Below are 14,326 nucleotides of genomic sequence, written 5' to 3' on the forward strand. Positions count from 1 at the left end.
ATAGAATCACAGTGAAATTTCCTACACTTGAATGTTAACTCATCTAACTTGTATCAAATCACAATGTAACACCTTTCCTTATTTCCCGTATTCCTTCTACTTGCTACTACAGAGATTTCTATCAATAAACACTGTTTGACTATCTGGATCCACATCTCTATCTGACTATCAGCTCCCAGAAACAAAAACCTATATATCTTATTATTCAGGGGGTGGGAAGATGGTGTCCCAGGGCTTGAACTCAGGGCCTGGCACTGTCCCTGAGCATTTCTGCTCAAAACTAACACTCTACTACTTGAGTCACAGCTCCTCTCAGCCTCTTGAGTAGCTAGGATTACAGGTGTGAGCCACCAGAGCATAGTATTTTATTATTTTTCATAATTCCAGGACCTAATACTATTGAAAAGTACTTGTGGAATATGATTGAATTCGAGATCTAGATGAATATATATATTAAAATATTAACTGGTGCATTTGTTCTTCTATTTTCTTACTTGAAATGTCTAAAACCAACTTTGAAAGCTAGTTTTATAATGTATTTCCAGTGTCATTTTTCTTATCATCTCTGACTTTAAAATTGTAAAAGCCATTAGCTTTCATTAGTCATCAGATTTCTTTCAAAAACCGTGCTTTTTTGTATTTTATATCTTGTATGGAAATTATTCCAAAAGGTTATATTTTTTCAGAGTTAACTTCTTCACCCTCAATACAATTTTCAAGATCACTATAGGTATCACAAACTGAATTTGAAAATCATTAATTTATGGGTCAAATTCTGCCCATTTTAGATGGCCCACAAACTAAGAATTGTTCGTTTTTATGTGGTTAGGTCCTTAAAAACTAATTTTTTAAAGTGACATAGGTTATATGTGGCCACCAAACCTCAAGTACATATACTCTGGCCCTTTCTAGAAAAAAAAATCATGCCACTTTAAATTATTCTCTGGTTTAAACTAGGTAATTTTTGTGTCAATACTGGGACTTTAACCCAGAGCCTTGAGTTCTCACTCTCCTTTTTGCTCATGGCTGGTGTACCGCCACTTAAGCCATGTCTCCAGTGTGACATTTTGTTGGTTAATTAGAAATCGGAGTTTCACAGATGTTTCTGCCTGGGCTGTTTTCAAACTGAGGTCCTCCAGGTCTCAGCCTGCTGAGTAGCCAGGGTAATAGGAGAGAGCCACTGGGCTTGTCATAAACTATAGAATTTTTAAATAGTAAACATAACCTAAAAAGTGGCTTAAAACTTAGTTGGCCAGCAATGAAAGAAAAACTAAAATTATTCTATCATCATAATTATTATTCTACACACAGGCTATTGCATTACCCACAAAGTACATTCATAATTTCATAAAACTTTACCCCTATTTCACCTTACTTTACTACAGTGTCTTTTGAGTCTTTTTAAACTTTTTTCCAAACAATATTTCCAAAATTTGGGAGGTTGGGGCAGAAGGATCATAGTTCAGGCAAACCTGAGCTACACACAAAAACTATCTCATGAAATAAAATAGTCAGGCCAGGAGTTGGTGGTTCAAACTTGTAATCCTAGCTATTTAAAAGAATGAGCTTTGATAATGATGAGTTTCTCCCATTAACTACCCAAAAGCCAGAAGTGGAGCTGCGGCTCAAGATTTGTTATGCCAGCTTTTGGCAAAAAATCCAAGGGACAGAACCCAGGCCCAAGTTCAAACTCTAGGACTAGCACAAAAATTAATCCCTTAAAATAAATAAAATAAAATGGCCAGCAAAACAGATTGTCAGCAGGATTCTATGATTGCTCTATCAGCTGTTTTATGACATAGTTTCAGCATGTACTTCAACAAGTTATATGTGGAATATACTCAATCAAATATTGCTAAATTGAAAAAATTATCACTTCTTCTAAAGTGATTTTGCTCACCCATCAAACCAACTACTACAAACTTCATCATTTCACTATCAATGCAGGAGCCCAAAGTACCCAGTTAAAAAGCCATTCATTTAGATAATATTAAAAAAATCAACAGTAAAATTTTTTTTACATTTTTTAATTGTGAAAATACCATACAGAGGGGTTTCAATTACATGGGCAAGGTAATGAGTACATTTCTTATCAAGCATTGTTGCCTCCTCCTTTGTTTCCCCTTCCCATCCCTTCCCATCTCCCCCCCCCAAAGTTGTAAAATTCGTTTTTCGACATAAAAACTTGTACATCTCATTGTTGCAATGGGTCCACTTGTATCCCTATTTAAACGATTTGTTTTTTCCCTTTCTCTCCACAAATTATACCAACATCAAATACAATGAAAGCAGGGGTTATACCGTGGGGGAGGGACATACAAAGCAACAAAGAAATCATCTTATAAATATGTTAGAAACAATCACAAGAAAGAAAAAACATATATTGCTTTAAACAAAAATATATTGCTTTAAACAAAATGATAATTTGGGGACATGTATAAACTTTGGGAAAATTGTAACAAAATGATTCCCTAATGTTTGCTAAATTTTTTTATGTGTTACATTTTTTTTGTATTTTTTGTTGTTGGTGGTGGTGGTGGTCTTGGGGTTGAACTCTGGGCCTGGGCACTATCCCTGCACTCTTCAGCTCAAGGCGAGCACTCTACCACTTGAGCCACAGTGCCACTTCCGGTTTTCTAGTGGTTTATTGGAGTTAAGAGTCTCACAGATGTTCCTGCCCCGGCTGGCTTTGAACCTCAATCCTCAGATCTCAGCCTCCTGTGTAGCTAGGATTACAGGAGTGATCTTTAACTTAAATATAATCCAATCAATATTCTTCTGTGGCAGAAAGCATAAACAAGTTCAATGGTCAAAGAAAGGTAATTTGCTTTATTGCAACAGATGCTCAAAAACAAGAAAATTGCTAGAATTTTTTCAAGTGACTACTTTTCACATTTTTATTTGTAAAAGTCAGACGTATTTGCCTAGGTGAACATGCATGAATCCAAAGCATTTTTATTTTGCTTTGGCAATACTGCAGTTTGAACTCATGGCTTTGCACTTGGTCAGTAATGCAAAAGTTTTCCTTATCAAACCAATGAATCATTTTTCTTAGTTCTTAAATTGTGGCTAATCTCAATTCATTCAAATACTTTATCACATAATGTAAATCCCTCTTTTAATACTGTATTAAAGAAACAAAATGAAATATATGAATGGGTAGCCTTTTCTTTTTTTTTGAGTCCAGTCGTGGGACCTGAACTCTGGGCCTGGGCGCTGTCCCTCAGCTCTTCAGCTCAAGGCTAGCGCTCTACCACTTGAGCCACAGTGCCACTTCCGGCTTTTTTCTTTTTGCTTATGTGGTGCTGAGGAATCCAACCCAGGGCCTCATGCATGCAAGACAAGTGCTCTACCACTGAGCCACCTTCCCAGCCCTGAATGGGCTGTATTAGTTTTTGTATTACCTGTATTAGTTTTTGTTTTTTAAAAGCTAGTTGAGGGCTGGGAAGGTGGCTGAGTTGGCAGAGTGCCTGCCTCGCATACATGAGGCCCTGGAAGTGGCACTGTGGCTCAAGTGGTAGAGTACTCACCTTGAGCTGAAGACTGACAAAAAAAAAAGCTAGATGAGAATTATTATGTAGGTCTATTTCTGGGTTCTCTGATTCTGTCCCACTTATTATATACCTTTCCTGCCACTAATACCTCATTGTTTTAATTACTGCGGTTATATGGTAAAACTTAATATCCAGTAAACTGATCCATTACATATTATTCTTTTTCAAAATTATTTCAGAGATTCTAGGTCATATACTTTTGCCTATAAATTATAAAGTCTATGAATAAGAAAGCATAATTACTGTGACGTTAACTTTTAAGTGAGTAGAAATGTATGGCTACTAAAGCAACAGTCCTGGCTACTAATCTTACAAAGATGCCAACAACTTCAATATACAGCTCCTTATTTTAATATTGTTTTCTGGGGCAGACAGCAATGTACAGAGGAAAGGAACAGGAGACTTTCTGGGCAGGAAAGTCTGTGAGACTCTTATCTCTAATTAACCACCAGAAAACTGGAAGTGGCACTGTGGCTTAAGAGGTAGAGCACTTGCCTGGAGCTAAAGAGCTCAGGGACAGCGCCCAGGCCCAAAGTTCAAGTCCTACAACTGACAAAAAAAAACAATGTAGGTTTAAATTCCAGATGTTTCTTCCACTACCTTGCATAATTTTTTATCTCTTAAAAAGAAATACACTTGGACATGATAAATTATACAGGTCTCTAGACATTCACACAATGAGATCAAAGGAGGATATTCTTAGGAGCTATGGGCATATGATCATAAAAAGTGATATTTATCAAAATGAACTACAAGAAATGGAAACAAGAGGTTTTTGTCCCCTTTGTTGATGTTTTTGTTTTCTGTAGCTTTTATCTTGTTTGTAAGTTTATCTGTTTTTGGTAGGGTAAAGAGGAAACACAGAAATGGTGGGACAAAGGGTAAAAAAATACACTAGACACTATGCTAAAAATGAACTATACACCTTGTTGGTGGAGACAGGAAGGAAAGAATGGGAGAAAGCAAGGGAAGGGGTGGCACTGCTCAAAAAGAACTGTACTCATAATCTGACATATAATTGTAACCCCTCTGTACATAATCTTTACATAACAACTTAAAAATTACTCTAAAATTACTCTATTTTGAGGAGTGAATAAAACTAAAGACAAAAGTAGAGTTGAGGAACTTGTATTTTTTATAAATATACTAGGTAACTCATAGGATCAATTAGTTTTGCTGAAGAATATTTTTAATACTGCCTCTGTGCTGAGATCTCAATATCTCAGGATTTCATGTAAACTTACAAATGCTGCTTTATTGTGATAAGAACATTTGGTATGATTAGTTTTGTGGAATGTCTGTTTTTTTTTCTTTTATAATTGTTTTATTCAATTGCTTTTTCGAAGCCGTAAATTCAACAAGGAAAATTAGACTACTTTGCTGAAAGTTTAGTTCAACTCATTAGAGTTTTAAGGTGTAAAAATAATTTCCGTGCCATTCCATTTGACACACAGAAATTTTTATCAGTGCTTAAAAAGTCTTTTTTAACCATATATAACAGCTCTTTTATCTGATCTAAATAAATAACACATTGGAATTGCAACCACAAATAAATGAATATGAAGTGTGTAATAATTTCTGGTATAGAGTACGTGATCATCAAATGGCCTACACTTTTCTCAATTATGCTAGATATACTTAAGAGGTAAAAAAAAGAAACTGTATAGTTGTTGCCAGGTACTACTGAATTACTAGCTTCTAAGTGGCTAACTGAAGGATCAAAGTTAGAGGCCAGTCTGAACCAAGATCATCTCTATACTCCATCATCAAAATAGCCAGCAAAAAGCAGGGCAACAAGTTTAGCTAAAGTGGTAAAAAGTCAATCTAACAAGCATGAAGCGCTGAGTTCAAGCCACAGTAAGGCCAAAAAAGTACAGATATTAAAATTTATACCTTTCCTCACAAATTCTATCCCTAACCATTTTATAGAAGAAGCAAAAGAGTTATACAGCAATGCTATCTATCCATGACCTTAGGAGTAACAAGTCTCCTAACAAAATGGCTAAACTATATCAAAATTAGGTACAACACTTGCTTTTACTGTTAAAGAAAAGCAAATTTTTCCAAAATAAACAGCAAGACCTTTACATGACATTTTAATACTTTCTTTGGCTCTTAAAGCAAGAGAATACACACAATGAACATCCTAATTCACAGGAAATTTATTTTCTATTTGCTAGCTTAAGAAATAATATTTATTTTTGCTGGATAATTAAATGTTTCTTTTTATTTTATCCTAGTGCTTTTGCCTAGGATAAAACGTGTCATATTCATTTGGGAAATGATGTTCAGGTTCTCATGAAATCAGTTAAATGTGAGTAAAGCAGTGTCATGGATAATTTTTTAAGCTCTCAGGTTAATCTAACATACAGCCAGTTTAGAATAATCACCTCAAGAAAGCTCAAGGTCAAATTTATAAGTCACCTATATTTAAATGTACAATATATCCCTAGAGCTTATTTACATATATTTTTACTCTATCCTTTATCCATCCATACATGTCCATTTCATTTTTTCTCTTTTTGTAAATATCAAGTTTGTTTTTGGAATCTATTTCCTGTAAACGTATTGAATACTTGGTGAAATGAAAGCATTAATTAACAACACTATGTTTCTTTCCTATTTCTCTTATACTCTCTTTACCCAATTCTCCCCTCATACACACATACACACAAACACATACACACACACACACAGCAACAACTATTTCAAATGTACAGAAACATGTTAAAATATAGCAGTAAATCAGCTACACAGAATGCCAGAATGCCTATAGGGCAAATCAGAAAACCTCTCTATTTTCTGCAAAACCAGATTAACCTTAGCTCTTAAATCTCTTTCCTGTATAACTCTTTTCACATTTAAAAACAAACAAGAAAAAATACACCAAGAAAAGAACTACCAACCAAAACAGATAATAATCTTTTTTTTTTTTAATTTAATTTTATTTGTGAACATACTGTACAGAGGAGTTACAGTTACATGGGCAGGATAATGCGTACATTTCTTACCAAGCATTGCAGCCTCCTCCTTTGTTTATCAGATAATAATCTTTGGAAATAATATAAGCATTGTATGTCAAATACTGACAAAGTACTGAAAAGCTTACCTCAAAATTCCTTATGCTTACCCAATTTTCAGAGCTGCTGCTAAGTACAATGATGTCATCAATCAAGAAAGCAATCACATGAAAAGAAAATACCTTTATTTCCTCCAAAAAATTATAGATAAAAGAGACTGAAGTGAGGTAGTCCTAAAATAATATGTTCCAAGAAAGCAACTGTACCATTGTTAGGCCTATTATGGGATAACAAGGTAATGATTAGTTAGTTACCTTGATGAACAAATCAAAGTAGAGAAACGGAGAGGCCCTGCCCTAGAGGAACTGACCTGAATATTTCCAGACTAGACTGGTTTTTTTTTTTTTTTTTTTTAAAGTTAGACTTGGAGGAACTGGGAAGGCACTGGTGTGTGGGTGTGGCCATGGCCCTTCTGACATATGTCCCTTGTCTATTTCACACAAACCAGGTTAAAACATACAAAAATTCAGATGTCTCTATTTTCTTTCCCTACTTGAGAAAGCAGTATCTTCAGAACAGCACTCTGGGAACAATGGCTACTAAGATGAATACTACAGTAACAAAAATTATAGGCCTAAGGTCCATTTTTAAAAGCACAGAAAAAAATTGCTAGTAATAAGCACATTCACCTTTAGTAATAAAGATTTTAAGAATGACAAGCATAACTATAAATCTTTACATTGCTCAGGACAATATGAGAGAGGGAAGAAGTTCACTCTAGCTTTCTCTCTCTCCTTATGTAGCAAAGATCTATTTATGTTTGTATTACTTTATTAACTAGCATAAAGTTATTACCAACCACATATTAAATATTTATGAAACTAGCAAGGTGTTGATGGTTTATACTTCCAATCCTAGCAACTCAAACATTTATCCTTGGTACTCAGGAGGTATAAACCTGGAGGATTGTGGTTCAAAGCCAATCTAGGCAGGAAAAGTCCGTTAGACTCCCTCTCCAATTAACCAGAAAAATGCTAGACTGGAGCAACGACTCAAGTGGTAGAGCATCATCAGTGAACAAGAAAGCTGAACCAAAAAGCTAAGCAAGAGCGAGATGCCCTGAATTCAAGCCGCAATACCAACATAATGTGTGAATCTGAATTGATCCCCAACATTTATTCAATGACTAAATTCTAGATTTTTTTACTTCTGCCAGGACTCCACTATGACTCTTCTATCAGTCATCCGTATATCCCTTCAGTCCTAGTTTAAAAATCTCATTAGTATTTCCAATAACATAGCTGTCTCTTAATTGATACTCCCTACCTTCCATATGTCCCCTGTTCCAGTGCAGCTATTCTTCAAAGCACAAATGTTTTCATGTCCTCAATAACCTTCAGAGGCTTCCATTTACAAAATAAAATTAAACCTTTAAACTGTATAATCTGGGCCTAACCTACATTTAATAGATTCCTTAACTCATCTCACATCATATCCCATTCGTATATCAGACTTATAATCTAGCAATAGAATATAAGATCCCTTGCTCATGTAATTGTAACCCCTCTGTACGGTATTTTTAAAAACTTAAAAAAAATAAAAAAGAACATAATATCCCTCCTTCCTGCTAGAGAAACTTTCTCTTATATTGTCCCCATATACCCAAAACATGTTCCTTTCATCTCTGAAAAAATTACCACTCTATAATATCCTGATCAAATTCTATCTCATTTACAAGGCCTTATCAGCCCCACCTGTAATCTACCACTACTAGTATCCTCCCATGCCATTGCTGACTGCCCTTCACAACAACCCTTTTCTGTAATTCCTGTCTTGCCTGCCTGAATTTAAAGCTGGGGACATAAGGGGAAATTCTATGGTATAATATTAGGCAATTCATATTACTGCACAATGTTCTACACTACCTGTAGTTAATAAACCCTTGATAAATTAAATCAATTCCTACTATAGCAAGAGTTCTAGATAGAAAAAAATCTAACAAAATTAAATGTCAATGAAACAGCTCATTAAAGAGTTATAATAATAAAATTACTTGTTTCTTCTTATCCCTCAAAGTGTTCCTAAACACATTCACATTTTGATCCCTGAACCACTCTATCTGTAATTATAAGCATGCAGAGTGAGAGCTTCAACATATTTAGATGAAATGATCATATTTAGGAAAACCAGAGGAAGGCTGAGGCTATGGCTGTGTCTACCTAAATCCCAAGAATTTTCATTTTAAGTGACAATAATTCTGAGTTTAGTGGGAAAAGAGAAGGAACTGCTATATACTGGACATGTAATACATGCAAGGTATTTCATAAATTAAAACCAGTAAAGCATTTCATTTAGACAAATAATTTTGAAAATAGTTTTCTTCCTTTTACAGATAAAAAAAAAAACCAATGCTGAGGGATCTTAGACAACATGCACTAGGGCACACAGCTACTATAATGTAGAAGTCGGGCTTGACATAGATATATCTGGCTTCAAAGTTAATGTTCTTTTCTCTATTACTACAAGTTCTAATAAAAATTAATTGAAACTTGAAATTTCTTCCAATAGTTGCTATCCTGGCTATATTTCTCATGTTTGAAGCTTTAATCTCAAACTACTTTTATCAATATGTATCAAGTATTATTCTCAAAATTGATTTCCTTAAACAAAACAGTATTACTAATACAAAAGTACCAGAGCTTAAATAAATTATATGACATGAAATATAAAGCTACACTTAATAAAGAAGAAGTACTCCCGAACCAGAAAATAATATCTGAATCCACAAACTGTAATGTTCATGGAGCTAATTCATGAAAAGATCATGTTACTCAGACATGCTGTTCTTTATGACCTTTGCCCAGGAATGACCAATATCCCATCCTATCTCATGTAACACCTCTTCCCTGATCCTGACAGAATCCAGGCAAGAGCTAAAATTGTGGCTGCCTGAGGAGTGATGCCCTTTGAAGTTCCCATTCCAAGCAGACATAATTGAGACACTCCCTGCAAGAGCTCTTACAACTAGTGCTTTTGCTTATCCCTATTTCCCAGCTTCCAAGAATTCTTTTCACAAGAGCCAACAGAGGACATGTTTCCCTTTTTGGGGTCCTTTCTCCACCTTTCAACTGAATCAAATTAGTTCTTGATTAAAACCTTGACATTTTACATCAGAAAAATTGTCAGTGGTTTGGCTCTTTACTAGTATATTTTAGTACTAAGCACTGGTCTAAAAGTGTAGGATCCCATCTATGGCCATACCACCCTGAACGCGCCCGATCTCGTCTAAAAGTGTAGGATCCCATGATAAGTTTTTGTTGTGGGAAAATATATTAAGCATCCTAAATAACCAATTTGTATACTTGTGAATTATATTTCAAAGGCTATCAAAGACCATGACAAGCAAGACAGGTAAACAATACTGAAAAGACTCCAAAATATATGATAGTATCTATAATCTTTAATTTTACCACGACTCAACACATAAAAGAAATTATTTTGACATTGAAATTCATCGCCCCTTATCTAAATTTTCTTTAAAGTTTCATACACACACACACACACACACACACACGTATATAAAATCTATTATGCAACTAAAGCACCTTAGTCTTAGAAACTGTCCCAATTGAAGGTTGTAAAGTTCATACCTCAAAGTCAGCATTTCTAAAGCCAACAACAAACATATAATTAAAATAATTATAAATTCCAGAAAATAAGAGTTTCCTTCTTATCAATGGAGTCTCATTAAAAACAAAACCTCTTCTAAGAACTGTGTTGGAAACGTAGCATAAAATGTTTACATGGAATATTTTAATTTTGTCACTTGTAGGGTTAAATCTCACCAACCATAACTGTTTTAGATAAAGAAAACAGAAATACTATCTTCACCACATTACCTTCACCTTTCGTTTTACTTCATAGGGATTAACAATTTCCACTGGAGTATTTTTCCAAATTGCTGAGGTCGAGAGACCCATTGTTAAATCTCTACATTACCTAAAACATACTGTAAACAATAAAAAACCATATGTAGTAATTACAATTTAAAACATACTACATTCAAAGTTACAAAATATTAAAATAGTAGGCATGCAAAAAGATCCCCACCCCATCCCATCCTTCTATTAAAAGTATTTATCTATTTTTATCTTAAATTCTTGAGACTAAATCAATAGATTACACATATGAAACAAACTTCATTCCCCTCTCAATAGTTGCTAGAAAATGTTTGCAAGCAATTACATTCTTACCATTTCAAGAAGAAAATAATTATTTTGACTTATTTTGTTTGAAACAGACAAAAATATGAAAATGTATTTTGGAATTGCTTAGTTCATAAATAAAAGTAATTTCTATGATGCTAAAGGGTTTAAATTCAAGGTACTTCTGAACTTATTTCCACTGCATTTCTTGTTCCATTTAATTCTACCTTGTTAATCTAACCTCGGTTCAGATTTTAAAAATTAAAGAAAAACAATAAGATAAACATAGCAGTCCAGTGTATTTTTAAAGATGGAGTATATACTTGAAAGTTGCAACACTGAGCTGCGTAGGAATGCGAGTCTTATCCCAAAATATCTTAATGTGAATCAATTTGGCATTCATCAACTATTTTAGGCTGTATATGGTGGCCTCTACTGGAGGAGTACACCGTTGATTAAGTGACTAGAAAAACATTCAACTTTCTATCACAATCGATCACAGGTTTTTTTTTTTGTGCTCAAATACTCACTGCCTGCTTTTCGTAACAATGAAGTACCTGTGTACATCTAAGTTCTTTTCTCACCGCACAGCTGATCAGAGCCAGCCAGTCGAGTATCAGAAGAGCGGGAAGGGAGAAGGATCGAAATACTTGGTGGAACCCCGCTCAGCCTTTCTAGAGATTCCTGTTTTAAAGGCTGGGGTTTACTTCTCCAGTTTTCCTACAGCCCCAATGGGGGCGGGGACAGCGATTGGGGAAAGGTGAAAGGCGGAGAGAAAGGGCAGGAACTTAAAAGAAACCAGAGGGGCGGCAGCTGAATATCATCACCTGAATGTAGACAAACCTGACTGCCAGTTCCTCTGGACTTGGGGTGTTAACCGAAAGAACGTAACAAGTCACCAAGAAACGCCAAAGCTGTCACCAAGAAACGCTCATCCCAGTGCGTAAACGTCCCCCGAGTTAGTTTGTCACCTTGGTGTGTTTTGTTGCGCGGGGTGGTGGTTCATAAAGCGCCCAGGGTTCAACAGCGAGCTTTAGTCCACAGCTGTACCCCAAGTGTTCTCTGCCAGCAAAGCCGAACGCCGTGCGGAAAGAGGGACGCATCACAACCAACTCGGCACCCCGTGCGTTTCCCCCAGTTCCTCCACGGGTTGCAAAGTGAGGAAACTTATTCCCAACTCCTCCAGCATGGCCCGCAAGCTAGGCGCTCCTGCGGCCGAGCCCCAGCGCGGTCTGCACTCCTTCCGCCCTCTGCCTCACCACCGCCCGTTCCCCCGCGAAAGCACACTTGGGGCTGAGCGTGCTCCATCGCCTGGCACCCTCGCGGCGGGGGGGGAGGGTTCACCCCAGTACCCCGCTCCCCAGTCCCACACCCTCCTCTGTCTCCCGGGGTCAGGTAAGAAGAGGGGACGGGCTCCAGCCGGTCGTGACCAACACACTAACCTCGCCACTGCTCGCACAGCCGAACACCTCCATTTCTTGATCCCCGGGCTCCTCCGTTGGAGCAAACGGTAGCATCGCCCCTTCAGGAGCACTGGAACAGGAGCTGCCAGCCGACAGCACAGCCGCGCATCCTGTCTGTGGAACTCGACTGCCGCCGCTGCTGCCGCCGCCGCCGCCGCCGCCGCGACCCCCAGCCCAGCCGTCAGTGCCTTCCACTGCCCTCACGGCCGGCTCCCTTCGACGCTCGGAGCTAGGGGTCTCTGCCACCCGCTGCTGATCCCATAGAGAAGACAACTCTGTGCTTCTTTTCCCAGAGCAACTGCGCGCAGCTCTTTGCTAGCCCCCGCCGCAGCTACGGCCACTCAGCGGTGACTTCCCCCTCCCACCTCCCCACCGCCCTGCCAGTGCCCCGCTTCCCCGCGCCCCCTCCCCGTTCCCCGCGCCCCCTCCCCGTTCCCCGCTCCCCACTCGGTCAATATGGCGGCAGCGGCGGCATTACCTGTGCGGCGCCTGCCCCCCCCCCCTAGGGCGGCAGCTCGGCGTCACCCGAACGTCAATGGAGATTCCCCAGCCTAGGGTGAAGTGAAAGGGGGGGGGCAGAGAGGGGCGGGGTGGATTCGGGGGACCGCGTGCTGGGGTTGCGAAAGGAGGGGAGGGGATGTGCTGGGCGGGGGAGGCGGGTGAAGAGTAGTATAAGCCAATGCGAGCGCCTTGGTAAACCTGCCCAGTCCACGGAGCATGCGCAGTGCTCTTAACACATGCTCAGCAGGCCTTCTTGAGACTACAGAGCGAGCAGCCTTGCTGGCAGGAGGAATCCCAAAAAGGATGCGGGAAATGCAGGACCCTTCTAAGTGCTTGAAAGGCCAGTACTAGGGGACTGCTCCATGAATAATTGCCCTCAGGGCTCACAAAAAAACTACGAAAATACAACAACACAATAACAACAAAAAACCAGGTGTCCTGTACGGTGAACCACGCCCACCTGGAGACTTAGTAACACTTTACGGAATCTACTTTACTAATCCCCTAGAATTTACAATCAAGGAGGAAAACCATTGAAATGAAATTAATATATCTGCTTTTCTCAAAGCCTTGTTTGTTACTCTCAAGTTGCTCCAGATGATGTTCTTACACTTATGACATAATAGTTCTAGTGTACCCACACACACAAATGGAAGTACATGCTACTTATTTGACTCTACTTGTGGCAATAAAGAGTGTGACATTGCTACCTTTGCCTCCATCATCCTTTCTGAGAATACTGAATCCGTATTGGCAATAATTACAATTTTCTATTATCTCCAAATCCAACTTTTTTGCTTTTCTTCTCTAAACTATGCACTGTAATAGGATTTGGCAGAATGACGGAGATAAAGTTCTGTGTCACAGAAAGGGTGGATGATCAAAATTTTTCATTGAAACACTCAAAGTAAGAAAAATTGTTCTGCGTTTGGCATATCCAAGAAACCAAACAATTTCAACAGTAGCTAAAACAGCTCAACAATTTGGAGAGGTTTTGCATTAAACTACATCTACAACAACTGAATTCTGCTCCCAGACAATATTGAACGATGCAACTATGCTCTCTCTTTATTTCACCATCTAGTTTTGAGTGTAAAATATGATAAAGCAGGCCACAGAGATTGACAGTGAATTACCAAGCAATGATCAGTAATAGTGCCCTGCCACTTATTCAGCTTAATATCCAAAGAGAAAGGGTTAGAATATAGCTATGCAAAAGGAAAAGTTTTGAAAACAATGGAACATGGGGCACAAAGACAAATAAATTTATGTTTAGCTGAACTGACACTGTTCTTAAGTAAGAGCAGTCCTTCCAAGCTGCTGATTCTAAGTTCCTACTTCCTTACCCCTATTTTCAGTTCTGGAATTCTCTCTTCCATGTCATCTGTTTTCTTTTTATTAAACCCCATCAGCAAAAGCATTTTGTTATTTACTGCAATGTGATTGGCCACTTGCTAGCATTTGATGCAGTTTATGAGACTCCTTTCTATAAATATTTTCTTCACTTGATCTCCAGAGTAAAAATGTTCATTTTCCCCCTACATCCTTAGCAATTTCTTCTCAGTCTCTTTTACTATGTCACC

At 37.9% G+C, this 14,326-nt stretch overlaps 1 protein-coding gene across 5 annotated transcripts in view; it reads right to left on the minus strand.

Annotated features, from left to right (window-relative positions):
• Window positions 1-14,326, minus strand: part of Rps6ka6 (ribosomal protein S6 kinase A6) — a 179,106-nt gene that overhangs the window by 99,968 nt on the left and 64,812 nt on the right. For 2 of the 5 annotated variants that reach the window (XM_042668597.1, XM_042668595.1), the window contains exon 1: window positions 12,222-12,386. The exons of 1 other annotated variant lie outside the window; for it this stretch is intronic. In XM_042668597.1, the coding sequence (XP_042524531.1) occupies window positions 12,222-12,296 (75 nt within the window). In that variant the 5' untranslated portion in view covers window positions 12,297-12,386. Of the gene's footprint in view, window positions 1-11,336; window positions 11,395-12,221; window positions 12,538-14,326 lie in introns of those variants that run through there. 2 more of the 5 variants (XM_042668598.1, XM_042668596.1) reach the window with 2 other exon arrangements.

The sequence above is a fragment of the Dipodomys spectabilis genome, unplaced genomic scaffold, assembly GCF_019054845.1.
Source record: "Dipodomys spectabilis isolate Male_0828 unplaced genomic scaffold, ASM1905484v1 ptg000459l, whole genome shotgun sequence".
NCBI lineage: Eukaryota > Metazoa > Chordata > Mammalia > Rodentia > Heteromyidae > Dipodomys > Dipodomys spectabilis.